Source organism: Parasteatoda tepidariorum, chromosome 6 (genome assembly GCF_043381705.1).
Source record: "Parasteatoda tepidariorum isolate YZ-2023 chromosome 6, CAS_Ptep_4.0, whole genome shotgun sequence".
NCBI lineage: Eukaryota > Metazoa > Arthropoda > Arachnida > Araneae > Theridiidae > Parasteatoda > Parasteatoda tepidariorum.
Genome location: NC_092209.1, coordinates 57,872,737 through 57,899,300, shown reverse-complemented (window position 1 = coordinate 57,899,300; position 26,564 = coordinate 57,872,737). Strand labels below are relative to the sequence as shown.

At 30.7% G+C, this 26,564-nt stretch overlaps 1 protein-coding gene across 2 annotated transcripts; it reads right to left on the bottom strand.

The window, feature by feature from the left end:
• Positions 1-116: 116 nt before the first annotated feature.
• LOC107444150 (uncharacterized) lies at positions 117-25,222 on the bottom strand. 2 transcript variants are annotated; one of them, XM_016058233.3, is made up of 2 exons: positions 21,435-25,222; positions 117-14,255 (listed from the first exon to the last, which is right to left on the bottom strand). In XM_016058233.3, the coding sequence occupies exon 2, from the start codon at positions 14,009-14,011 to the stop codon at positions 3,011-3,013; it is 11,001 nt and encodes a 3,666-aa protein (XP_015913719.1). In that variant the 5' UTR covers positions 14,012-14,255; positions 21,435-25,222; the 3' UTR covers positions 117-3,010. The 2 variants fall into 2 exon arrangements, with proteins under 2 accessions (XP_015913719.1, XP_015913718.1); XM_016058232.3 differs by having other exon boundaries at positions 24,798-25,219.
• Between the last annotated feature and the right edge of the window lie 1,342 nt (positions 25,223-26,564).

Genomic DNA, 26,564 nt, shown 5'->3' with positions numbered 1-26,564 from the left:
TTGGTAGTCAGGTGAGTCCAGTATAATAATAATTCTATTTTGCTCTGGCTTTAAAAACTAGTTCTGCCCTCCCAAAATCATGTCTTTATTTAGTAAGTCCCTAATATTGCAAAATAAACGTTTAAAAAAAGTCAGTTTTATTAAACAATAAACAAATTCACAGAATGAGTATATATATACAAGCATATATAATACAATTGATAGATATTAACAGATCAGATGAACACAATTTAGTAGTCATAACATTTTTTTAGCTACATAAATGGCAATATTCTGGAGATGTGATAAAACAAAAGTTTTTATTAAAGGTAAATATACGAAAAATTTCAAAATCATGCTACTGAATACAAGTACTATATACAATTTTTTACATTGGAAGTTGCACTTCAACTTAATATTGCACTTTCTGAATTACAGTGTACAAACATTCATTTTAATGAAGATAATTACGAAAATTATTTTTACTTAGTTATATAAAAGTTACAAAAAAATTACATTTTTACTAGATGCATTTTTTTTTGGTCAGTTTCTTAATTTATTTAAAAATAAATTAAAACAAAGATCAAAAAACGATCTAAAAAACAAATTATATTGAATTGAACTCGAATGTACTAAATTTAACTTACTGCAATAATAGGTATAGAGCTGCTAAATATTTCCAGATATAAAAAAAAAGATCAGAAATGGCACATTTTATGAGAGTCAAAGCATAAAATTGCTCGATAAGCATAAAATAATAGACTAGGGTTCCCTACAATCACAAAACCAATATTGACATTGAACAAAAAACATAAATATTCAACAAGTAGTTCCAGAATAAATGCATGTTTACACACAAACAAATTTAAAATAAAGCAAAATAACTATTTTTACAATCTGCAATCCCAAACTATTTAAATGGGCCCATAAACAAATATAGGTCTATACAAGTGTAAGTAGTACTTACTTTTCTTCATGTAATTTTTGAACTAAAATTAGCAGCATGAGAACAAATACAGTACATGAAAAAATTAGTATCTAAGAAAGTATGTATCACGTTTTTATTGAAGTAGAAAGAGAGATATTAACCAATGCATTTGATTTAAAAAAGCAATCTTAACACTTATAAGATCCCAAAATATTTGCTTGAAGGAGAATAATTATTATAAAAATAAACTGGTTTCACCAGTACTTTCAAAACCTGTTAGGAGATTCAGTAATCTATGTGTTAGGACTATACAGACTTTATTACAAACTCTTTTTATTACTTTAAATATTTTTACTGATTTAAATGCATTACTAACTTAACAAAATCCAAATTGCTTTTGTAACAATCTATTCAAGTTTATTGAGATAGTTTTGTTCAAGCTTATTGCAGAGTTGTGTGTCAATGTAACAGTTAAATTACTGATTTAGCTCACGGGACAGAATCGGCTATACTGCATAATAAAAACAGTAATAATAATACAACATGTAAATAAAGCTGATAGAAGATAGCAAGGTAAGGTGATTTGAAAAGATTTTGTTAAATCAAGTCTGGTAAGAGAGGAAAAAAGAAAGCACAAAAATTATGACTTGGATACCTCAAGGCTGTGAAACTGCACTTATTTCTTTAATTTTTTTAAGAAAAATATAAAATATTGTATTTTTTAACACTATGCCATACATTTTCATATTAAGCTTTAATGACTGTTAAACTCAGTATTCCAGTAACATTCAATGCAGAAATTGATAAGAAGAAATTAATAAGCAGAAATTAATAAACAGAAGAAAGTAAAAATAAAATTAGCGCTCAGTTTTGATTGCAGAAAACCAAGGGGAAGAGGCTGACTAGTTTTAACAAATTTCGTTTAAAATACTAGATATATCCCTGGGAATTCTAAATATCACTCATGAATTCAAATTTTTAAAGTTATTAAAGATTCAAAACTTATTCATTTACATGGAAAATAAAAAAAATTATCACATTTCAAAAAGTGTAATTATAAATGAAGTGAAAAAAAATGTATAAAGATAGACATAAAGATATTTCAAAAGCTCATAGTACGAACATTAGTTGATGTGGTACTTAAAATGAATATTAATACAGCCCATGCACAACCATAAAAAATTTCAATAGAAAAATTTTAACATTAAACAAATATTTGGTCAATGCAATTTATCTGCAATGAGAATTTTCCCCTCTGTTTGGCTATAACTACCCATTGCATTTCAAATTGGCAAGATTAAGTGGTAACAAAATAGTAGTACTAAGCGCTCTATTATCTTAAAAATTTGATATTTGCTTTAACAAAAATTTTATATTGGTTCTTTGTTAGCATTAATTCAGGTTTTTTTTTTTTTCTATTTTTAGTATATGTACACTTTTGTTAATTGGATCAGCTTTAATTATACATAGCAAATATCAGTTTCCTTAAAACCTCAGAGACAAAACTTGTTCAGAGAACTTGGTGTTCTACAGAAACAGATTTTTTTCAAGGTTTTTTTTTTATTGTTTTAATTCATCTGATGACAGAGAGTTAAGGTCAGCTTGATGTGTTAGATTTTTTGAATGAAATCATAATACACACCGACTGTCTTGCCAGATATCTTTCACATTTTATACTTATAGTCCATCATTCCGTAATATTCACACTATGAATTTTGAGAAATCCCATAAAACTGAGGAACAACAAAATAGGCAGCAAATATTTAACATTTACTTAATACGATTAAAACAATTTGAACATAGCTTAAAGGATAGAAGCATATTAATTTATATACACTTTTGTTCAGAATACTAGGAAAGATAAAGGAAAATAAAATGCATTGTAATAATTAAAAATATACAAAACTTCATCACTCAAATGAAAAATGGAGGGGTTTTTCTGCTATTTTCAGAAGTTTAGAAAGTTGCCACATCAATTGTATTGAGATCAACAATTAAATGATTTCAATGCTAAACATTCAGAAAAAATGCAGTTTAAAAAGAAATTAACAAACAGTTTATAAAATTCCATATGTACATATATACATATAATATAGACTCGTTTTATTCTGATATAAGATCTAACTCATATGCTCTATGGAAAAGGGATTTCCCATAACCATAACTAGATGCTGTCTTGGAACAAACTTTAGCAGAAACATCAGGATTACCAATTAAAATCAATTTGCTTATTCCAAATAACACAGGGATTAAAATTTCTGGTTCTGTACATAGATTAGCTTCATCAATAATACAACACAACTGAGAAACACTGTCACCATCTGCAAAAGATTGTCCGAGATAATCATCATGGCAATTTTTTATTAATGACAAAATTACATCACAGTCATTAAAAATAAATTTTTTAGCCTTTGCTACACTCTCTTGTCTTAAGTTTTCTTTGCAGACAGGATCTTCAAGACCACTGCTCTCTGATAGCTGATCAGACAAAGCACGATTGACAGCAAGATCCTCCACTAGGTACTTTTTCAATTTCAATGGAACATCAGCTCGCTTACCTGTTATCACAAATTTAACATGGTTTTCATCTAAATACAATCCAATGTCAATCAAACATTTTGTAGTTCTAGCACATAATAGTACTTTAGTACCATATGAGTCTTTCATTCTTTTAATCAGTGGAGGGAGAATCATCAAACGATCAGATGAAGGGTATGATTTAACAATTGTTATGATTGGAATAGGGTGAGGTGATAAAATACCTTTTACAATTTCTTTAACACAAAAAGCTATCTTTTCTTCATCAATAGAATCACGACTAGCCAACTCAACAACTCTTAATTCATCTTCTAATGGATTTAAAATATTTTTTCCTAACGGAGAATGTTTTGCTTTTAATAAAGCATCATTTTGCTTTAAATTTATTTTAACATTGCATAGCACATGAACACGAATAGGTAGCTTTATATCAAAGTCTTCAGAGGTATATGCACCAATGAAGCTCATTTGAAGCAACTGAAGATGGTCACTTGGGGAACACTTCCAAAATTGATAACATTTACTCTGAGAGTCAATACTTGGATTAACTGCACGAACTTTAACCTCAGTTACATAACCCAGAGTTTTGATTCCCCCTTTGCTCTTTGTACCAAATTTTACCATTATAATGTTTCCTTCTTCAGGAAAGAGTCCTCTGTCAGTATCAGCCGGATTAAATATTGTCTGGCATTCCACTTTAATAGAAGATTGTTCCACAGAATACATTTTTATCTCACAGATATATGGATGAGCTGAATGAAGGTGATTCCAAGACACATATATTCTTTGCCATGTCTCAAGTAACAATAATGGAAAATATGTGTTATAATAACTTTCAAAATCTTCATAAGTATTTATTACTTTCTTTACACTTTTAGATATAGGTGGAGGAGAAGAATTCTTACGTTGCTGAAACAACCAATCCACATTCCACTCAAGAATCAATAATAAAACATTAATAGTATCAAACACTGTGTGTCCAACAGAATCTTTCATATGTCTTGGTGGTAAGCACACACACTTTGAAAGTCTTTGTTTAGGCTTGTTGCTTACATTGTGAATAGGCAACCTGTCATTAGATTGATTTTGTAAAGAATCAAAATTAAATGTTGAACTTGACACTAAAGAAGACTGAAAAACGGGAGTAGTTTCTGACTCCCTACTGTTAATCTTATTTGCTAAAGAATCAAAATTAAATGTTGAACTAGACACTATAGAAGACTGAAAAGTAGGAGTTGTATCAGATTCCCTGCGAGATGGAATATTTGCTGTAGTACCTACAAAAGAAGAAATATCATTGTTTGATATACTTGGAAGTACAGGATGTAGAGTTTTGAGTCTTGGGTCAGGAAGAGAGCTTTCACTTTGAATGTAAGGAAGTATATTACTGGAAGAACTGTTACCGAGAACAGGAGGAGTTGTATCAGTAGGGAGCGATGAAAAATCATCAATAGGAGATATGCTTATTTCACTATTGGAAATAGAGTGCTGCTTTATAGGATAATCATTATAACTATATGTATCATCTTTATAATTGTGATCATTAAAATAATTATAACCACGTTTAGGGAAGGTTGGTGTTGTTGCAGTAAGTTCAATATTAGGAGTAATAATTCTTGAATGTATTTCATCAAAGAAAGCAGATTTATCTTTAGGCTTAGAGAAACTCTTTTTAGTTTGAATTGTTTTCATCTTAGGCTTATCACTTAAAGGCGATTGAGTCAAAAAACTTCCTCGGTTGGTAACTCTTCCATAAATTTTTTTGTTATCCTTTCCATCTTTACCACAGGAATTGACTATCTTTTTTTCATTAATAACTTTTATTACCTTATCTGGGGTAAATAGATTAGAAGAAGAATCATCAGATGAAGGAAGCTGATTGAACTTTGCTTTCTTCTTAATTGGAGAAATTTTGCTTAATTTGACTTCATTTGTTTGATGATCATCTTTACTTTTTTTATGTGAACTATTAAATTTATCACTTGATATTTTGGTGTCACAATGCTTTTTCCCAATCAGTTTAGTCTTCTTTATGGGGCTCAGGTCTTTCTTCGTCATCGTTTTTTCAATTTGTCTGCTCATGACAGACTTTTGCACTTTAATAGTTTTTTGAGCTGGAAAATTTGATAAAGAATTGTCATTGGATGAAGCAGGTAATACTGCATCCTTATTAGTAGTATTACTTTTCGATGCAGTAGAAATTTCCTTTTTCTGTGATTTAGATCTATGCTCTGAATTGCAAGTCTTTTTAGCTGGATTCTGAAATTCAGCTTTCTTAGAAACATTACTTCTTCTTGACTTAGATAAATGGAAATAACTTAATAACAAGTCTTCATCTTTCTTTTTTTCAATAGCTTTCCTTTCCATTATTCTTTCCCATCTACTTTTATATTGTGGCATTTCTTTATTTGATTCTTCAGTAATAGCAATTTTCTCTTTTTCTTCCTTGCCTTTTTCATTGTCCGTTGAAGGCTTTTGAACTTCAGTTGAAGAATTTTCCTTTTTAGGAGAGGTATTTTCCTCCTCTTTTTCTGAATCTATATTCGGATCACAGTATTCAGGCAAAAATTCATTATCTACACCTTGATCCAAATCTGAATCTGCTTCTTCCAGGTTCTTGGTAGAAATATTTTTTTCTAGTTTATTTTCAGGGACATTACAATCACTTGTTTCATTAGTTACAGTTTCTAATGGAGATTTGTGGTCATAGTCCCGCACAGTAGGTATTCTCAGAAATGGAGAGTGGTAATCATAATACATATAATCTGAAGAAATAGAGATACTATCAGTATTTTTGTTCGGTAATTTATCATAGTCAGAAATGGGATATTGTCCATCACTTCTTGGGATAGCAATATCGTTTAAATTACTGTTTTCAACAGTTAAATCATTACCCACATTTGTATTCTTTGCAGTTTCTAAAATCTTTTTAAGATCATCAGTATTCAACGACACTATGGAGTTCAATAAATTTAATGACAACTGGGGCTTTTGAAAATTCTCGTTTTCATCAGAACTGCAGATTGGATCAGGTTCAATCAATGAAGAAAATTCTAAACTTCTAGTAACTATTGTATTATTATCTTTATCTAAATGTAATTCACCTTGTTCCTCACTACTGTTGCCCTTCAAACCATCAATATTTGATTCACAAATCTTAGTATTTGATGAATTAGTAATTTCATCACAAGTATTTTTCTCCAGAACAAGTTTTGAAGATTCAATCAAACTACTCTGACTTTCTTTGAGATTGTTTATTACATATTCAAGTATGCTCTCTTTATTACTGAGACTAGAATGTGGTTTATTTAAATATTCCCGGCCAGTTCCATTGGAATCATCTAAAGTATTTGGGAGATCAGCAAGAATTTTTAATTCTTTTGACTCTTTAGAGCTATCTGCACAATCTATCCTTTCAGATATTTCAGTATTTTCTAAATTTGGAGCACATTCTGTTTCTTGTTTATTCATTTGTAATGGCACTAAATGATTTTTTACATTAGATACTTTCTGTGGGGAAAAATTAGCCAGTCCAATTGTTTGTAATATCTTGCTCAGAATATCAGTTTTAGAAACTTCTGAACTATTTATGGATTGAGTGCAGAGTTGACTTGAAGTTACAGCAGGAGTATCAGCAACAGATGTTGATAACTTTTCCCAATTATTTACTTTACCAGCAGCAGCTTCTAATAGAATTTCTGGATCAGATATCTTATTAGATTGAAAATCATCCGTTAATAAATTCATTTGAGATACTTCGGGATAAGAAACAGTGGGAAAGCAATCTGTGACGGAACTTTTCTTAAAATTATCAATAGAAATAAAACTTTTATTCATTATAGCTTGATTAATAGCTTTCTCATTTGATGTAATATTAGTGCAAAACACATTTTCAGTTCTCTTCACAGTGTTTTCAACACTTGAAAGATTAGTTAAACCTAAAGCATTAGGAGTTAAAAAGCTAATATTTTGAGACACACTTAAATTCTCAGACATATTTTTATCCCGTGAAAAATTATCAAATACATTATTAAATTTTGGAATGCATGAGCTTGAAATAGATTGAGAATCTGATGAATCTGAAAAGACAACGGGAAAACTTTTAACAGTGTTGAGAGTTTGTTCAGCACTTTTTGAAGTCCCTTGAATTGATAAGAAAGTATGTCTTGCTTCAGATGGTAATAAGCTTTCAACATTTTTTCTAGTACTATTAAGAAGTTCAGTAATACTTTCCGTTTCCTTACAGCTCTGAGCTTCATTTAAGTCTGTGATAAAAATACTTGGCAACGAAGATATCCCACAATGGTCTATTGAGCTTGATTTCGGTAACAGAGCTGAATTATTTTGAGTCTCCTGGTCTGAAATACTCTTTAAATCAAATTTGTAACACTTGCTGATCAATTTTTTTGATGGAGCTACACCAAGAAGCCTATGATAACAACCTATTTCTTCATCAATTAAAGAATAATATTGTAAATCATTTATATCACTATCATCTTTACCTTTATCAACTCCATTAGCTGTTGCATTGCGCATCCTAGATGCAACTTCTTCATAACTCAAGTTCCATGGTAGTGGATTCGCTCTAATATAATTCTTGCCTTTTAGTTTTTTGCGACATTTATAAAATCCTGATAAAATATCACCAGGGAAAGGAAATTTGAAGAAGAATTTCATATTTTTTTCATAATTAGAAAGATTTTCAGTAGAACTAAAGTCATAGTTTTGGTAAGAGAACGAAACATTTGAGCTATGAGTTTGCATTGAATCTGAAGAATTTTCATTTCCAATCCAAAGAGAAGCTGAATCTATTGCACGATTATTAATATCTTGGTTAAAAGGGGTTGAAAATCTAGAAGAAAAAGAGGAGTCTAAATCTTCTGATTTCCCACATAAATCATTATTAAAATTTAATGAAGAATCCATTAAGTTATCTGAAGTTAAATTTCTTTCAGAAATAGTGCTTAGATCAGACGGTATGCATGACAAAAAGTTGGAAATAAGGCTATCTCTATTAGAAGTTGAAATTCTACTCTCAAATTTATTCATTTCATTAACAGTAATAGGCCTATAATTTCCAATCGGATTTAAATTCATAGTTTTATTGTTAATTAAGTGAAAATTCTGCTCTAAATCACAAGGAGAATTTCCAAACGTCTTCAAAGTTTGATGATTATCCGTTTTATCACCTAATGAAACATTTTCTTGTAAGCACTCTTTACGTGAAACATACTCGTTATTCATTACAATGTTATTTTGCTGAATTAAGCCAATGCTATGGGGTAGCTCATTAGTAATGGAAGAACTTGTACAATTTTGATATGAACTATGTTCATCACTTATTAATATGTTTGCTGAAATTTGCTTATTAATGTTACCATTAAGTATTTCCATTTCATCAGGCCAAACATCTTTTTCTTTCTTGATCTGAATACCACTGATCAAAAAATCTTGTTTCTCACATCTTTTGTTAGATGATTCTAGAGAATTACTCAATAAATTCTGTTGAGGAATCGTAACAGAAATAGAACAGTCAGGCATTGTTATATCAGAAATAGTTTGGGAATTTGGAGAACAAGTTGGTTTGCTTTTTGATGTGTTTTTCTCCATACAGTATTTAGAGGCGGAAGTAATTGATTCAACATTTAATTTATGCAAGTCAGTATTCATCACACTTGTTATAATGGGGATTAAAGTATCAGCCTGATTATTGGGAGTCTTGGTCGATTCTTGAGTATGAGGAAAATTACTAATGGGAGAACTATGCATGATAGTATTAGGACAGCTTGAAAAAACATTTATATTTTTAGAACTACTACCAAAATTAGTTTTACAAGTTACTTCTTCTACTCTACTTTCAATAGAGTTTTTTCGTTTAAGAGAAACAAGAGTAGAAAGAGGTATATCTTCCTCGTCACTGTCAACTTCAATTTTAATTGAAACTGATGGGTTACGAATGAAGTTATAAGATATTTCTGAAGTAGATTCTACAGAAGTCTGTGATGGTGAAGCATCAAACACTGCAGTAGGACTTAAAGAAGTTAAAGTAATTTGTTTAGATTGAATAGAACTCTGGGATAAGGAAGCATTAGAAACTGGAGCAGGACTTGAAATTGCAGATGAAATTTGTTTAGTTTGAATAGAGATCTGTGATGATGATGCATCAGAAACTGGAGTAGGAGATGAGGTAGTTGAAGAAATTTGTTTAGATTTATTAAACTCTTGTAAAACTGCTTCATTAGAAAATAAAGTCTGAGATGTATTAGTAATTTGTTTTGATTTAGATTTCCGTGTGACATATGGTGATGATTCAGACATTGAAGTGGCATTTGAAACACTCAAAGACATTTGGTTTGATTTATCTTCTGTTACAGAATTCTGGGAATCTACGTTAGAGGCTTTATTCTCACTACCAGTGCTAGAAGTTGCTGCTAATAAGCGTAATCGTTTAGTTTCAGAACGTGTACCTAATAGTAGTTCATTTGGTGCTATGTCTTCTAACCTGCTCAGTATCGGATCTTTTCTTGACTTCACAGGTTTTATAGAACTTTCAGTTGGTTTTATTGAACTTTCAGTTGGTTTTACTAAATTTTCTGTTGGTTTTATTGGTCTTTCAGATGGTTTAATTGAACAATCAGTTGGCTGCATAGAACTTTCAGCAGACATAGTGGATCTTATATTTACCTCATGTGAAGCATTTATAACTTCGATTATAGAGCACTCATCATCACTCAATACCTCAGTTTTAATAGAAATATTACCATAAGGCTTGAAAGTATTATCTCCAATTGTAGCTGCCTTTGATTGAACAATGTTTTTTTCACCATTAGTTTCAACATTAACGTTTGAAGAGTTTTCTTTAAAATTATTTTTAATGTTATTTGTTTTATTTACCGGATCCTCTGGTTCATTTTTTATGCTTAAATTAAGGATGGAACTTGAAGAGGAATTGAATAAACTAATTCGATCATTGTGGAGAAACATAGATGACTGATTAGTTTTATTTTTTGAATTTTGAAAATTAATTGCTTTATTTATTGATTCAGCCCTATTCTGCAAACTAATTATATTAAAATTTAAAGATTCTGGACTACCACTTTTCATTAATAAAGATTGAGACACAAGTGCTGGGTGAATATTAGCAGAATTATTTTGAGCGATCTCAGTCGTTTTTAAATTTTCATTGAAATCACTTTTCTCATTCAAAATAATATTTTCTGTATTTCTATTATTGATTTCTATCTTAGAAGACACTGACTTTTTTCTTTTTCTTAGACGACTATTTTTCTTAGGGGATCTTCGTTTGCTGACCTTTTTGCGCGTGCTAAGAGCAGGTATCTTATCTGCAACGAGTACATCTTCTGTACCAATAGCAATCAGATTTGGCTCAGAAATCTGAATGCTTCGTTCTTCATTTAATACAATTCCTATAGCTTCAGTATCTTTAATATCTGAAATAGATTGAATACTACAGTTGAGCTCATCAGATTTTTTATGAGATTTCTTTTTTTTACTTGAAAATCTGCGTGGGCTTCTTTTGGGTTTCTTCTTTTTTGGAAGCGAAGTGTTTAGATGGGGAGATAAATAGAATAAATCTTCTGTGCTCCCAACACTAAGGTCCTCTTCAGAAACATTTTTTGACTGTTCTGATAACATATTAAGTTTATTCATGTTTTCAGAGTCAGGAAGTGGTTTTACTTCAGAAGAACATACTGGTTGATTTTCACTGCCTGTAACTATTAACTCTTGGTCAAGAGTATTTTTAAGTTCTTCAGAAAGTTTTTTATTTTTTGATGTTTTGGAGGTTTTCTTTCTCGTAAGAGGTGCTTTTCTCCTGCGTGTCTTCTTTTTCAGGAATTGTGTATTTATTGGAGAAGATAAATACGTTAGATCTTTTGTGTTTCCAATAGATGGATTCTGGTCAGAAGAATTTTTAATTTCATTTGACACCACACTTTCAAAATCTTCAACCGCTGGATGTGATTCTTCTATAGAAGAACAGGATGGTTGATTTACATTACCTGAAACTATTAACTCTTCATCAAGAGCATTTTTAAGTTCTTCGGGTAGATTTTTATTTTTTGATATTTTTGATGTTTTCTTTTTTGTAAGAGGTGCTTTTCTTTTGGGTGTCTTCTTTTTTAGAAATGGTGTATTTACAGAAGAGAAATACATTAGATTCTCTGTGCTTTCAAGACATACATTCTGGTCAGAAGAATTTTTAATCTCTGGGTGTGAATTTTCTTCAGAAGAACATACTGATTGATTTACATTATCTGTAACTAACACTTCATCAAGAGCATTTTTAAGTTCTTTAGACAGATTTTTATTTTTTGATGTTTTGGAGGTTTTCTTTTTCGTAAGAGGTGCTTTTCTCTTGGGTGTCTTCTTTTTCAGAAATGGCGTATTTACTGGAGAAGATACATACATCAGATCTTCTGCGCTTCCAACACATAGATTCTGTCCAGAAGAATTTTTAATTTCATTTGATATTACACTTTCAAAATCTTCAATCGCTGGATGCGATTTTTCTTTAGAAGAACAGGATGGTTGATTTACATTATCTGAAATTATAAACTCTTCCTCAAGAGCATTTTTAAGTTCTTCGGATAGATTTTTATTTTTTGATATTTTTGAGGTTTTCTTTTTTGTAAGAGGTGCTTTTCGTTTAGATGTCTTCTTTTTTGGCAGTGGTGTGGTTACCAAAGGAGATGGATACATTAGATCTTCTGAGCTTCCAACATATAGATTCTCTTCTGAAGCTTTTTTTAATTTTTCTGGCATCCCATTTTTTATATGCTTAATTTCTGGAAGTGATTTTTCATCAGAATGACATACTAGTTGATTTTCAATGCCAGTAACTATAAACTCTTCTTCAAGAGCATTTCTGTGCTCTTCAGATAGTTTTTTATTTTTTGCTATTTTGTAGGTCTTATTTGTAAGAGGTGTTTTTTCAGAGGAAAATGTTTGAGCTAGTAGATCTTCACCATAACTATCAGTAAATGATTCTTCAAGAACATTCTTAAACACTTGTTCTTCCAATAGTTTTATATTTTTGGATTTTTTAGATATTTTCTTTGTTGCAAGAAATTTGCTTTCAGGTGAAAACATGTCGGGTGGCTGATCTTCACAATTTTCAACATTAGAATTCATTTCAAGTACATGTTTAAATCCAGGTTCTTCAAGTTGCTTAGCACTATTAGATTTTTTAAAATTATTTTTATTAGAAAGAAGTCTGTTCTCAAAAGGAAACAAATAAACTGGTTGATTGTCACTGTCTTTAACTAAAAGCCCTTCTTCTTGAGTATTATGAAATAATTCTTCAGATAACTTTGCTACTTTAGAGTTTACCTTCTTGGGGGAAGTGTTCTTTTTAACAGCAGTATTTTTCTTTTGAGTTGTTTTGGCAAGTTTTTCTTGTTCACAGAGAGCTTTAAAAAGATGCGGAAATACAGAAGCTGTATCACTCTTTAAAAATTCAGATTTCGTTTGTTTACTTAAGGCAGTATTAACTTTATTTTTAGATTGTACAATTTTTTTACAATGTATAGGCTCACTTTTTTCACTAAATGCTACGGAGCTGTTATTTGCAGAAGTAATAATTTTTTCATTATTCAAGAAGTCCTGTTGATTATAAATAGTCAAGTTCAGATCTTCATTAAATGAGCTATTATTTTTATACTTGGAAGAATTTTTTTTCTGTAAATCATTACCTATTAAAACTGGATTTCGTGGAGCAGTTCTTTTCCTAGCTGTTTGCTTAGGTTTTTGAGCAGCAATAAATCGTGCATCCTTAAAACAAAAATCAGGATATTTTTTTGTATCTGAATGTAATGTTTTAAAAGAGGGAATATGTGTATTTCGCACAGGAAAGACATCACTAATTTCTGGTAGAGCTGGTGGTTCGACATTAGCAATATCATAGTCAATTGGTTCTTTTTTAATGTTTAATGTGGTAGAACAAATATTAGAACTATTCAAGTCAGTGTTACTTTCAATAAGTTCCTGTTTTACTTTGACTGGAAAATCAGATTTAATCATATCATTACTAATTAATAATTTTCCAAGTTCGGGCAGTTTAACACTTGGACAGGGAGCATTGTTAGTAAAATTTGTGGACAAAATGTTTTGCACAGGTGGAATATCAAAATCTTCCATAATGATAGTATCAGAGGAAGCATCAGATTCAAAATCTTGAGAGTCTATGTCATTTAAAAATGGACTTATTTCATTTTCTGCAAATAATTCTTTTTTCTTTCTCATTCGTTTACGAGGTTTTGAATAAATTCTTCTTCTACTAGGTCTTCTTTTTTTTAATTTAGTATGGCTTGCAGATGGTAGTAAAGCACCGGGCACAGGAAGAAAATGTTCACTTTTATTGCTGTTTAATATGCTGTTCAATACAGGATTCTCATTAGTAAGATTAACATGCTGTTGAATAGGCTCCGTTGGAGCATCAGGTAACTCTTCGATTTCTTTATCAGTAAAAAATTTTAAATTAAAATGATTGATGTGATTTTGTAATACAACATTTTGAGAATTGCATGTATTGTTAAATTCAGCCATATTTCTTTAAAAACAAATTAACTTTTAGAAAAATGCTTTATTTGTGATAATATGTGTAATAATATATATAATCAAGTACTTATGACAAGGAATTCCAAATAATTAAAATTCCGTATGCAAGAGAGATTTACTTGATTTTCATAATTCATTTTAGTTGCGGTTGCCATAGAAAATTTATTCATTTATGAATTCAGGAAATCGAAGAATATCCAGTCTTGCACATTTAAACAGCTTTCAACAAAACCTAAAATATAAATAAATTTATTAGAGAAAAAAAAGAAATGAAATAATTAAACATAAGCAATTTTAAATTCAAAACCTTGAACATACATAGCTTTAGAACCATGAGTGTTTTAATTGTTAATAACATTATCAAAAAAATAGATAACAAAATAAATAACAAATAAAACATAGTAACTCAGCACAAATGAAAATCTAACAGATTGCTGTTCATTTTCTGCAAGTTGGTATGATTACAGAAAGTTTCTAATTTTCCCAAAGGCTTTGAAGGCCTCCGCAAATGTTCACAGTGGTTGTGGCTCTGTATCACAGACTCGAATGGCATCTTACTTAGCCCTTCTTTATCCTTAGCAACCCTATCTTGAACCAACGACATAAGAATTTCCATCTATTGATGCATAAACATGAAATATGCTGTTTAAAGCATTTTATCTAAACTGTGATAAGTTTTACCTCATTAGCATAGGAGTTATTGTTTTTCTTCTAAAAATAATAACTGCAATTTTTTTTTAAAATATCGGTAAAATTTCTGAACCTTAGACAGGAAATTCTGCTAGTTTCAAACAGAGTCTGAACATGCATTATTTACATCATAAAAAGAGTGTTTCTAATTGGATCATTAAAACAAGATGCATTCCAAAAAATGAAAGATGTCAGGAAGATGAATAAGACAAATACCATTTTCTTGAAATCAATTCAGTAGATCCGAAAACAAACTAAATCTAAGTTGACTATTTTTACATGATCTGGAGAATATTCATTTTCCTAAAAACATCAAATCTGATAATGATAAGCTTTTGACTTGTAAAGGAATATTAAAAGAGAAATATTTAAAAAAGACTTTTAAAATCATTAGCTTTTTGATCCATATTACTTCGACTTTTTGAAATTTGATTTTATTCATACTTTAACGACACACACTAGACTTAGAAAACTGCTACAGAACAGAATGAAAGAAGTTCAAAGTGTAGCAAAATACTGAGGGTAAATTATACTCACTATTAAGGACTTAAAGTTAATAAGCCACATGGGCTTACATAGGTTTCATGGGCATAAATTTATTACAGGGCCGTTTCCAGCAAGCTCAAGAAGTCTTACTTTTCAACTTTATAGAAATTTTGAAGATCTTTTATTCAAAATTGTATTTCTTATATAGATATAATGGTATTCTCTGCCCTTGACATTGAATACAATAGGATGCCTAGATTTTCTTTATTTACTTTTAATTCTAGAATACAAAGATGTGGTCTTGCAGATTGAAAAAATTTTAACGCAAGGCACAAAAAAAACTGGTATCCTGCGGGGGAGATCTGAACAAGCCTACCTAGACAGACACGCTAACTTTGATTTAAACATGCCTTCTTCAACGTAATTAGTGCTGTCTACAGCCAATTGTGATATTTAATTTTAGTGAAATTTTTTTTATAGTAAAAAATACATTCATTTTTTTATTTGTGGTACACAGTGCTACGAAAAATTTAGAAAGAGTGTAAAAAAGTCATAAAATTCATACTTTAAGTCATAAAGTCATAAATTCATACTTTAAGTCTAAGTCATAAATTCATACTTTAAGTAAAAAAGTCATACGCTCGGGAGACACTGCCCTAAGGCAAGCAAATAAACATAGTCCAGAAATGCAATGGGAAATATTGAAAATTTTGAAAGAATATTTTTTCAATTTTCCTGTTTTGGATGTTAGGAAATATATTAAAAACAGAGCATAACAGCAATATCTCTAATTATAGCACACCATTTATTCTCAAAAGATCAAGCACTTATGCTCCTCTTAGAGAATAATATTTTGATGTTCCAGAGGTCTGTGACAAGATAAAAAATCAACATTCAAAAGAGCTGGTCCAGTGAGATATGGACATGGATAATTGTTTTATTATCTTAGTGACTTTTTACAGTAATCTCTTCAAGTACATGAAGAGATACTTCACTATTTTAACTTTTGATATTCCACAATTGGGCTGATCTTGTTTACTGAATGTTTCATGGATTTGGATGGTTTACTGCAGAGTTTAATTTCTTTCAGCTGAAAAACCCTAAATGATCTACCTAATTTTTGGCAGATACCCGTGGCCTTACGAATCAATTTTATTAGCAATAGTGAACTATTAATCCTTTTTGAACAACTGTTTCCCATTGTAGACAGCGTCATTGGCGATTATCAGTGTGTCTTCCACAAAGGAAGGTCCACAGTTGACCAAATCTTCACCCTATGACAAACTTTGGAGAAATGTAGAGAATTTGGAATAGAGACCCATAATTTATTTGTGGATTTTAAGGCGGCATATGACAGTATTAATAGGACTGAGCTATTGAAGACCGTATCTGATTTTAATATTCCATTAAAATTAATCAGACGTGTAATGCTCACACTCACTGAAACCATTTCAACGATACTAATTCAGGGGGAACTATCTACCTCTTTTGAAATTTATAATGGAGTTAGACAGGGAGATGCATTAGCATGTCTTCTGTTTAACATAGCCTTAGAAAAAGTTATTAGAGATGCTGGCATAAATACTACAGGTACTTTTTTTAATAAATCAGTGCAGATTTTGGCATACGCCGATGATGTAGACATCATCGCAAGATTAAGGACTGCACTGAGTGAAAAAATTTTGGCACTGGAAAAATCAGCTAGAAAAATGAACCCAAGAGTGAATGTGGAGAAAACAAAATATATGTATTGTGGTACAAAGGAAACCATCCCTAAATTGTTTGAAATAGAATTTTTTAAATTTGAATCTGTAAAAAATTTTACTTATCTAGGATCAGAAATAAACTATCAAAATGACATTAATCCTGAAATCAGAAAAGGAATAATCACAGCCAATCGCTGCTTCTATGGTTTAAGATCATTATTGAAATCTCACTTGATAAAAAGAAAGATGAAGATTTTACTTTATAAGGTATTAATCAAGTCAGTTCTGACTTATGCTTCAGAGACATGGACTTCAACAAAAAGGGAAGAGAAGTTATTAGCAACCTTCGAAAGGAAGATCCTGCGAACCATCTTTGGTGCTATCCTCGATAACAACAATTGGAGATAAAGACATAATTTTGAAATATATAAGATCTTTAATGGTGATAATATCATTAAATCTATTAAACTAAGTAGAATGAGATGGGCCGGGCATATAGTGAGAATGAGCCCAGAACGAACAGCATTAAAAGTCTTTAATGCAACAATTAAAGGCAAAGAGGAAGGCCCAAAAAGAGATGGAAAGACTGTGTGGATGAGGATTTTGCCATCCTAAAAGCAAAAAACTGGAAATCAACTGCGGGGAGAAGGGCAGAATGGCAAAAGCTTCTGAGGAAGGCCCAGGCTCACAAAGGGCTGTCGTGCCAATGTTGGTGATGAACATATTAATTAACTAAAGGCTATGAATTATTTTAAAAATATGTAAAAGATCTAAATTTTATCAATTATTTTGAAAATGCTTAGCGAATGAAGAAGGAAATATTTCCTCCTATTATTCTGTCAGTACTACTCGCTTAAAATCATGTTTTATATCAGTTGAATTCCTAGGCTTTGAGCAGCGTCTAGTCATGTTCTTAAAATGATTTTAAAGTGTGCTTTAACCTGAAAATGGATAAATACAGTTTTCAATTCCATTTAAAAAAATTAAAAAAAGGAAGAATATAACCGTTGAAGATTGTTATCAGAAAAACATATTTCGTCCTTTCTTAATTTCGTTGTTTTCATTTGACGCGAAATACCAATGAAATTTTTCATAAATGCATGCCACAAGGTTGCTAAATACTACGCTTTTGGTAAAATATTTTATAGAGTAACAAGACAGTTAAAGTTAATGCTTTCAAATGTAAGGTATTTAATGTTCATTATATATTTCTTTTTTTTTTAAAAGCCCCATCACAAGAAAATTGGAACAAATAAAGCCTTCTACATAAATTTTTTAATCATTCACATGTAGTGGTGGGAAAAGTAACTTAAAAACAAATTCACTAAATGAAAAATCATTCATTAAAACAAATACTTTCCCACCACTAGAAGAAATTTTTTGACTAAGAATGGAAAGTTTGCACCCCTGTACCAGTTTCATAATTCAGATATTAAACTATTATAGAAAAAAAATTGATTTGAAATTCCTTTCTTCACACGCTTTCTTTTTTTTTAATTAAATGGTTTCATAAAGAATAAGAGAAATATTTCACAATGGATTATTAAATCTATATAAATTTAATTACAAGTCATATCTGGTTAAAAAAAATTCCTCATTCTCGGAACCCCTGTGACCCGTCCAATTAAATCCCCATGTCTGGAGAGGCATCTGAATTTGTTTTTGGCGCATGAATAAGCTGAAAATTAATAAAAACAAGTATTATTTCGGTTATAAAAGAATATAGAATCAAAGGAAAAGTTCTTCATTCCTGAATTTGGTTACTTTATTTCAAATTGAAAACTTTACGAGAAATGGTAATGAAATTTCATAGAAATGAAAATTTTTATCATTATTTATTCAAACCTTTGCTATTGAAAAAAGTATTTTTTTAAAAAAAACTTGGCTACTTCTTCCATTTAACCTTTCTTGGCCGCTGTTTTAAACTGTGAATCATTAGGCTAGGAAACTCCCGATAGATAATTTCTCAAGAAATAATTTTTTACAGTCAAATAAATTTTTATTGTCATTTCCATTCTGATAAATTTTGCTCTGCAAAAATAATTAATGATTAAAGCAAATTAAAAATAAATATAAAAGCTCTGATTATAGAAAATGCAGTGATAATGATATGGATACAAAATGTAAAATCAATGTAATGTTGCAAATGTAATGTTTTAAACTAACAGGTATTTATTTAAAAAATTAAGGTAAAACTTAAAATCCCTACCCAAACAAAAGTTGTGAATATCATTGAGGCAGAATATCATGTTAATTTTAACTATATAACAAGCCAACATAAGAAAAATCTTACTAAAATGAAGGAATAAAATTACAAATTAAATTTTAAAAGTTAATCGATAACAAAATAAATCTAAAATGGACTTTTCATTAAAACAGGTAGTTAAATAAACAACCTTTCATGAAAAAATAAAATAAAAAGGTGCCAGCCAGGTGGCCGAGCGGTTAGCGCGCCTGACTGTGAAGCCATAGGCTGTGGGTTCGAATCCCGCTCTGGGCATGGATGTTTCTCTCTCTCTTTGTGCTGTCCTCTGTCAGGGTGCGTAGCCAAATCTTTGAATCAAAAATAAGCACTTTTTAAAAACTTTTCAAGCACTTTACAAAAATTTTCAAGCACTCAAAAAATTCATATCGAATCAATGATATTATTGAAAAACAAAAACTTTTTATGAACAGTTTTAGCCTAGAAAAAAAACCCAAAAAGAAACGGACGTAAATCGAAACAATCAGTACTTTCCCACATCACCGAGTGAATTCAACTTGACTCTGAACAAAAGTACCCTTACCCCCTACATCAAAAAAGTGTTAAAGGTAAAATAAAATAAACAAGAATAAAATTAAAATAAATTAAAAAGAAAAACATTTAATAAGGATCTGACTATCCGAATTGGAGCACCCGGGTTTCAGTTTCGAGTGTGCGCGCATGCGCAAGTCATAACGTGGGTACGACATGAAGTCCGTGTGAATGATTACGTAGCAAACACCCCATTTTTTCGTGAAATGCAGGGGATCCGCCAGATATCACTGAAGGAAAAAAAAATTATTCGTGAAAAAAGCACTTTTTAAAAACGCCAGCTTAAAAAAGCACCTTTAAAAGCTTTTAAAAATGAAATCCTCCAAAAAGCACCTTTAAGTACTTTTTACAAACGCTACGCACCCTGTCTGTTGTATGTATGATGTGTGAATGTGGCCCACCCTATAAACGGGTTTGTGGCAGTGTGGCGTGGGCAATGTTGCTCGCCTCCGTCACTTTGGTTCACAGGCGCCCACTGGGTAACGCGAAATGATCAACAATTCTGGCATAAAATAGGCAAAGATTCAAATTCAGTGCCTGCTATTGGGGAAAAAAATAAATAAATAAAAAAAATAAAAAGGCAGTGATGACAGCTTATTTTTACAAATAGGGCATATTGATAAGGATCAGAGAAGTTAGAGCAGGCCAGCCTTCTAAAAATGCTTAGGGATAAAGCTGGCTTATTTTATTCATATTTGAAAACTTTTTTTTTTATGAAGGAGATAAAAGAAAAGGTTATTCTAGCCAGTACTCTGGCAACTTTAGATGAAAACAAATAACATTAAGAAAGCTTTATTGTTTTTTAAGTGATTTTTCTTAATGTTGAAGCAAGAAAAATCATTACATTAATTCACAATTACATACATATTTATCTAAATGCAGTAGGGATATATTTTTATGTCAAATAAAAAAATAACAATTGATATAAGGGCAGATTTTGATCATGTTTATAAAAAAACCATTAGAGCCCATGTTTTATTAGGTATTTTTGAGTGTTATTTTTTCTCCCTTTCTTTTTGTGGGTGGTCCCAAAACTCAAAACAAAAAATAGCCACACAAAAAATGCCCAAGTTAAAATGCAAGCCTTGCCAAAAGCCTCAAGAAGCATTGCTAGTTATCCTATCACTTAATTTCAAAAAATTTATAACTAAAAAAAAATACAGTCAGCAATTTTTTAAGAATCTGAAATTCAGACACAGATACTTTTAAATTTTTTTCCTTTTAAATAAGCTTTGAATTTTTATAAAAGGATTTTTGGACCATTTTCAAATAATAAATTTTACATTAACGGATACAAATGTAGGTTAAAAAGTCTTTCTTCCAATATTTAAAATACTAATGGTCTATATTTAACTTAATAAAGTTATTATAAATTACTCATAAATTAAAAACCAAAAGAATGCACATTTTTCTGGGTATATTTCACCATTTTTAACATTTCAGACAGGGTGGTTATTTAATTTATACAACCCTTCTTCCGAAAAGAAAGAAAAAAAATTGATTTTAAATGTGTGCATTTCTTTTACAAATTTTGTTTTAGAAAATTAATAGAATTCATTAAAAAACTCTGAATTTATACACAGTAATTAAATTCAATACTTTGAATATACTATAATGAGGATAACTAACATAATAAACTAGAATACTGCACAAATGTTTTTCAATAAAATTATAATAAGAATATTAATTAGTTGAATAAGGCACAAGTTATAAAAAGACTGCTATATTTTATTACCTTTTTGAAGGAACTAAACACAACTTAATGGGCATTTTGCCCTCATCCTTATTTGTGACATCTTTTATCAGTTGCACATTCTTGTCTTAAGTTAAAAAACCTGCTTATCTTAACTAGTTTTTTAGTCTTTTCACTGCCTATTTATACAGTACCTTTGCCTATATCAAGCCATAGGTAAAAAAGGCTCCAACTGCTGTCTAACTAGCTGAACTATTCAATTCAACCAAAAAATTACTAAAAGATTTGGTAAGGATGGATATGGAGAAACATATTTCTATGATTCTCCCAAATTGTACAAGGTACAACTGAAATTTTTACTGGTACCTTGATAAAAACATTGATTTTGGGTGCAACTTTTCATTTTTAATTTTACATGATAAATAATTCATATACTACATTTGAGATGTTTGCCAGCTATCCATTCTTCAACATGGGTGTTCGAAAGTTTATGATTTGTGTCTACCAGATAATGTGCATGTTGGAAGCTTTACACATTCTTTCCTAAATATTTTCTTTATATGATATCTAAGAATTCTTAAACAAATCTTGCAAAATTCCACATTATCACTTATGTTTGTATAGTCAGCTTACAGAAAGTTAAATATCTTTTTTTCTTTATAAAACAATTTTTTTCAAAGTTTTAGTTATGTTTCAAGAATTTTCACAATACCAATATGAATCTCAATGTATTTTACTTTTTTTGCAACTGAATCTATACAAGAATGTTAAGAGTTCTACCTTGTCATATTTGGAAGCTGCTGTATGCTTCCTTTTTCTTCCAGGTAACTTGGTTTACCATAATTCCAAGTAAGCAAGTTTTAAGCAAGTAAGTTTTAGAAACAGAAGACAAGTCACATTTGTTATAATATTACTTGTTATTTGCATATGTTCTCTATTAGGATGTAATACTCCACCTAGAGATGATTTTAAGAACTAGGTTTTCATTCACCTTTTTGTCCTCGATAAAATTTTACTTATTTCATTAGCTATAACCAAATTTTCATGAAAATCAAGTGCATTGTTTTGTTTTCACAATTAACATATTAACCTTATTTGGTTGTAAGGTGTATGTCTGCTTTTGGCCACAAATTTCCACTCAGTTTCAAAGTAATATGATAGCAAATGGTTAATATTTACACTGTAATTTAAAACTGCATTTTAACAGACTTTACAATAATACAAATAAATTTCAAAAGTCCAAGTTTGATACAATTTTAATAATACATTAAAGACAACATGCATTAAAAAGGCACTAAAATATAGCAATTTTTTTTAGCAGTCAATAAAAAACAAACATTTACACAAAAGCATAGAAAAATACAAAAATTTCACTTTAACATAAGATTAGCATTTAAGCTTTTGGTGTCAGAAACTGACCACATCATTGAAATAAAAATATGAGTAGTGCAAGAGAGCTTCATGTCCAAATATGAACTGCATTTAGAGAAACTTTTTCATTGCAGGTAGCAGGAACATATTTACACTCTTTAAACATTCATGAAGACATAAAAATTATGAAAAAAAGTTCAAGGTTTTCAGTTTCTTTACAGAAAAATGGTTATTTATAAAAAGGATTAGTTTATGATTATGATATCAGGATTTAATACATGATAGTGGTTATTTTAAGTCAACACATTATATGTAATAATTGCATCTAGAACAAACTCGCCTGTATTTCGACTAAAATCTGGAACAAACTTTCAACTATTTATAACAAAACATCTCATAATCAAGGAAAAAAAGTAAAACATACTTCACATATTAAATCATTAAGAACATTTCTAACAAACTGCTCATTTTTAGAGTCATGGGCAAATCATAAAAAGAGAAAATAAACATTTTTTTTTTTTTTTTTTGAGTTAACAACTATGACTAAGATTGAGCTCAAAACATAACATATACATTTTTAACTATTCTTCTATTAAAAGGTAGATTTCCCTGTAATTGCAAACATATAAGCAGACATTTCAAAATAGATTAAAAAGTTCTAAAGTGCAAAATTTAATCCTAAATGACATACACTTAAATATATTACAATAGCTGCCAACATGGGTAGGAAAATATCCAGATTTTACTAACCAATATAAATTTCAAGATAATTGTTGCAAAATGTACAAAATATTTTACACATGGGAAATTTTAGGGATATTTATAGTCATTAATATAGAAAAACTGCAATATTTTCCAGTTATGATTAATATTAAATGAACTTGCATATTATGCTTACTCCCAATTTTGAATAGCTTCTTCAATACATCAAAGATAGTTAACTGACTTTTATAAATGAGGCTTGCTTCATTATGTATTAGTAACACTTATTTAAATATTCAAGCAATAATCTGTTCAAAAATTTCATTTCAAAAAGGATTTTTTTAGGAAACTTCCTCAATTTCAGGGAATTTTCTGAAAAGTTCAAAAACCAGCATTTTTATTAAACCAGAGACTGACAAAATCTAGTAGTCTACAGGAAAATACAATAGTTGGCAGCTATGTAGTTCAATTCAGCAAAAGGTGCATTAAATTATACATTGATTTGCTATTTCCACTACTCTCATTTAACTTTCCACAATATTTGCACACTTAAATTACATAAAGGTTGAAATCGATCTTATTTTCAAATTCACTAGATGTTTATAGTTGTAAATCATCTATGAGTAATGGAACTAAACCTGACAGAGGGGAAATAATTTAAAGACCAATAAATAAAGAGTTCAGTCACTTCCAGAAACAATTTTAAGCCCAACTAGAATAACGAAAATGGCATAAATCGAAATGGGAAAAGAATACCAAACAGCAGGAGCAAACACTGCATCCAGATCTCATTAATAGAAATTCAGCATACTACCATCTCTCAATTCAATTACACAGTTAAGACAATAAAATTATTCCAATTTCCAATCCGCGGGGGGCTACCAAAAATTTAAAAAAAACGGTTGAAAAAAAAACATACTTCATGCAATTAAAAATATCTTATTTTGAACTTCGATATCGATTTTTCAATGCAACCGCCATACGCCTATCGAAGACGTCATTGTACAAGCTATAGCAAAGGTTTTTACTTATTTGCTTAAACATATTTAAGAAAAAAAATTAAAGATGAATAAAACATATTTTAGAAGAAAAAAATTCAAGATGAATAAGTCTGCCAAGACAACTCTATAACGCAAATTAAATGCGACGCCATTAACTTCTAACAGAATGGTAAGAAATCATGTCAATTGTAGGATCACTAAGTCCTCCAAGGTTAAACGAAAGTCGTACTGCGCATCGTGATAATTGTGTGAACAACAGTAAAATTTTAACACAAAATGTACTTTAATACTTTATTGCATCAAGAAAAAATAACACAACAAGAAATATTACCATTTGTTCTAAAATATTTGACATAAAAGTTCAAATGGTCCATCCAATTCCGCCGTAATTAATATAAAACTTGTACATCTACACTGCGTATCCATTTTTTACACTTCTAACAACGAGTTAGCTGAGGATAACAAAGAACTATCACCAAATGCTTCGAGGAAAAATCATAACATTAACTTAAATCTTGGGATATAGACTGCTAAGTAATATAAATTTCATTGCCGGTGTGAACTTTATATTACACCAGATTTAGGAATTACACATGAATTCACTAGCTTTTTATGGTCGCAACACATCCATGTCCATTTCTCTAACTGAATTATTACGAAATTTCCTAGCAGATATTAACATTTCAGAATCCGTGAAGAGTTGCCATTCGTTGATAAAGAAATGCTTTTAAAAAATCACGTGATAAAATTTCTACATTGTGAATTCTTATTTACTAATAATTTGCATTTCTGATCTCTTATATTTCATTTCAACGATAAATTTCTGCAAATTTTAAATTTTGGATCACTTAGGTATCATTTTCACTCGTGTGCAACTGGATCATTTTCACTGCATCCGGATCGGTCAATTTGAGTCGCAGGTGCGTGCATTTAACTTTCAAAGAGCATTCTCGCTATATGTGGTTGCCACGGCTCTGTTCACCGTCCAAAGGTAGGTAGGTACATTTATTTAAGTCACACTAGAGCTGCGCAATGGGCTATTATCGACGGTTTGGCAAACATCCCTGAGGATGATCTGAAGACATGCCATTGCAATTTTGTTCCTTTACAGAGAGGATGGCTCCCCTGCTTTGATAGCCCGACAACCTGCGATCGAATTCGAGCACTTTACGGTAAAACAGCTCCACGAGGACCGACACCTCACACCCTCGGTCCCTACGCAGGCTGATCAAAGTGGTCACCCACCCGCTTAATGACCACAGTCAGTGATGCTTGACTTCGATGGTCTAACGGGAACCGTCAACAGTATCTTTACAATCTGTCCTCCCAGTTTTAGTTTATAATTTTTTGTTAAAAATTGTTGTCAAAATACTTTTTTTGAAAAATGAAATGCCTTAACATTATGTGTTTATGTATACTTCTTGCATATTCTAATGTTTGATTGATTGATTTGTTCATTTACGTCGCACTAGAGCTGCACAATGGGCTATTGGCGACGGTCTGGGATACATCCCGGAGGATGAACCGAAGACATGCCATCCCAATTTTGATCCTCTGCGGAGGGGATGGCACCCCCGCTTCGGTAGCCCGACGACCTGCGCGCGAAGTCGAGCACTTTACGGTAGCACAGTTTAACGAGGACCAATACCGCTCACCCTCGGTCCCTACGCAGCCTAATCCAAGTGGTCACCCACCCGCACACTGACCGCAGCCAGTGATGCTTGACTTCGGTGATCTGCTGGGAACCGTGTCTTAACGATCAGTCCACTGCGGGACTCTAATGTTTGAAGTAATATGATGCAGAACAGTATTTAATAAAAATTCAACTAGTATTCAGCTGTTCTGCTTTTAAGTTACATATTGAAATTCATATCGAGATCTTGCAATTATGAAATTTTATTGTGTGGTATGTCATCATAAAAGTAATGAAGGGATAATCTACCCAAGTAGCACTCAATATCGAATGATCTCGAAAAAACTTCGCTTACGACTTCGATCGATCTATCTAAAAACGTCAGATTTTTTTTATATTGTACGACATTGTGAAATTTGATATAGATCGATATCTCAATGGATGAGTGATCGTGTAAAGCTAAGG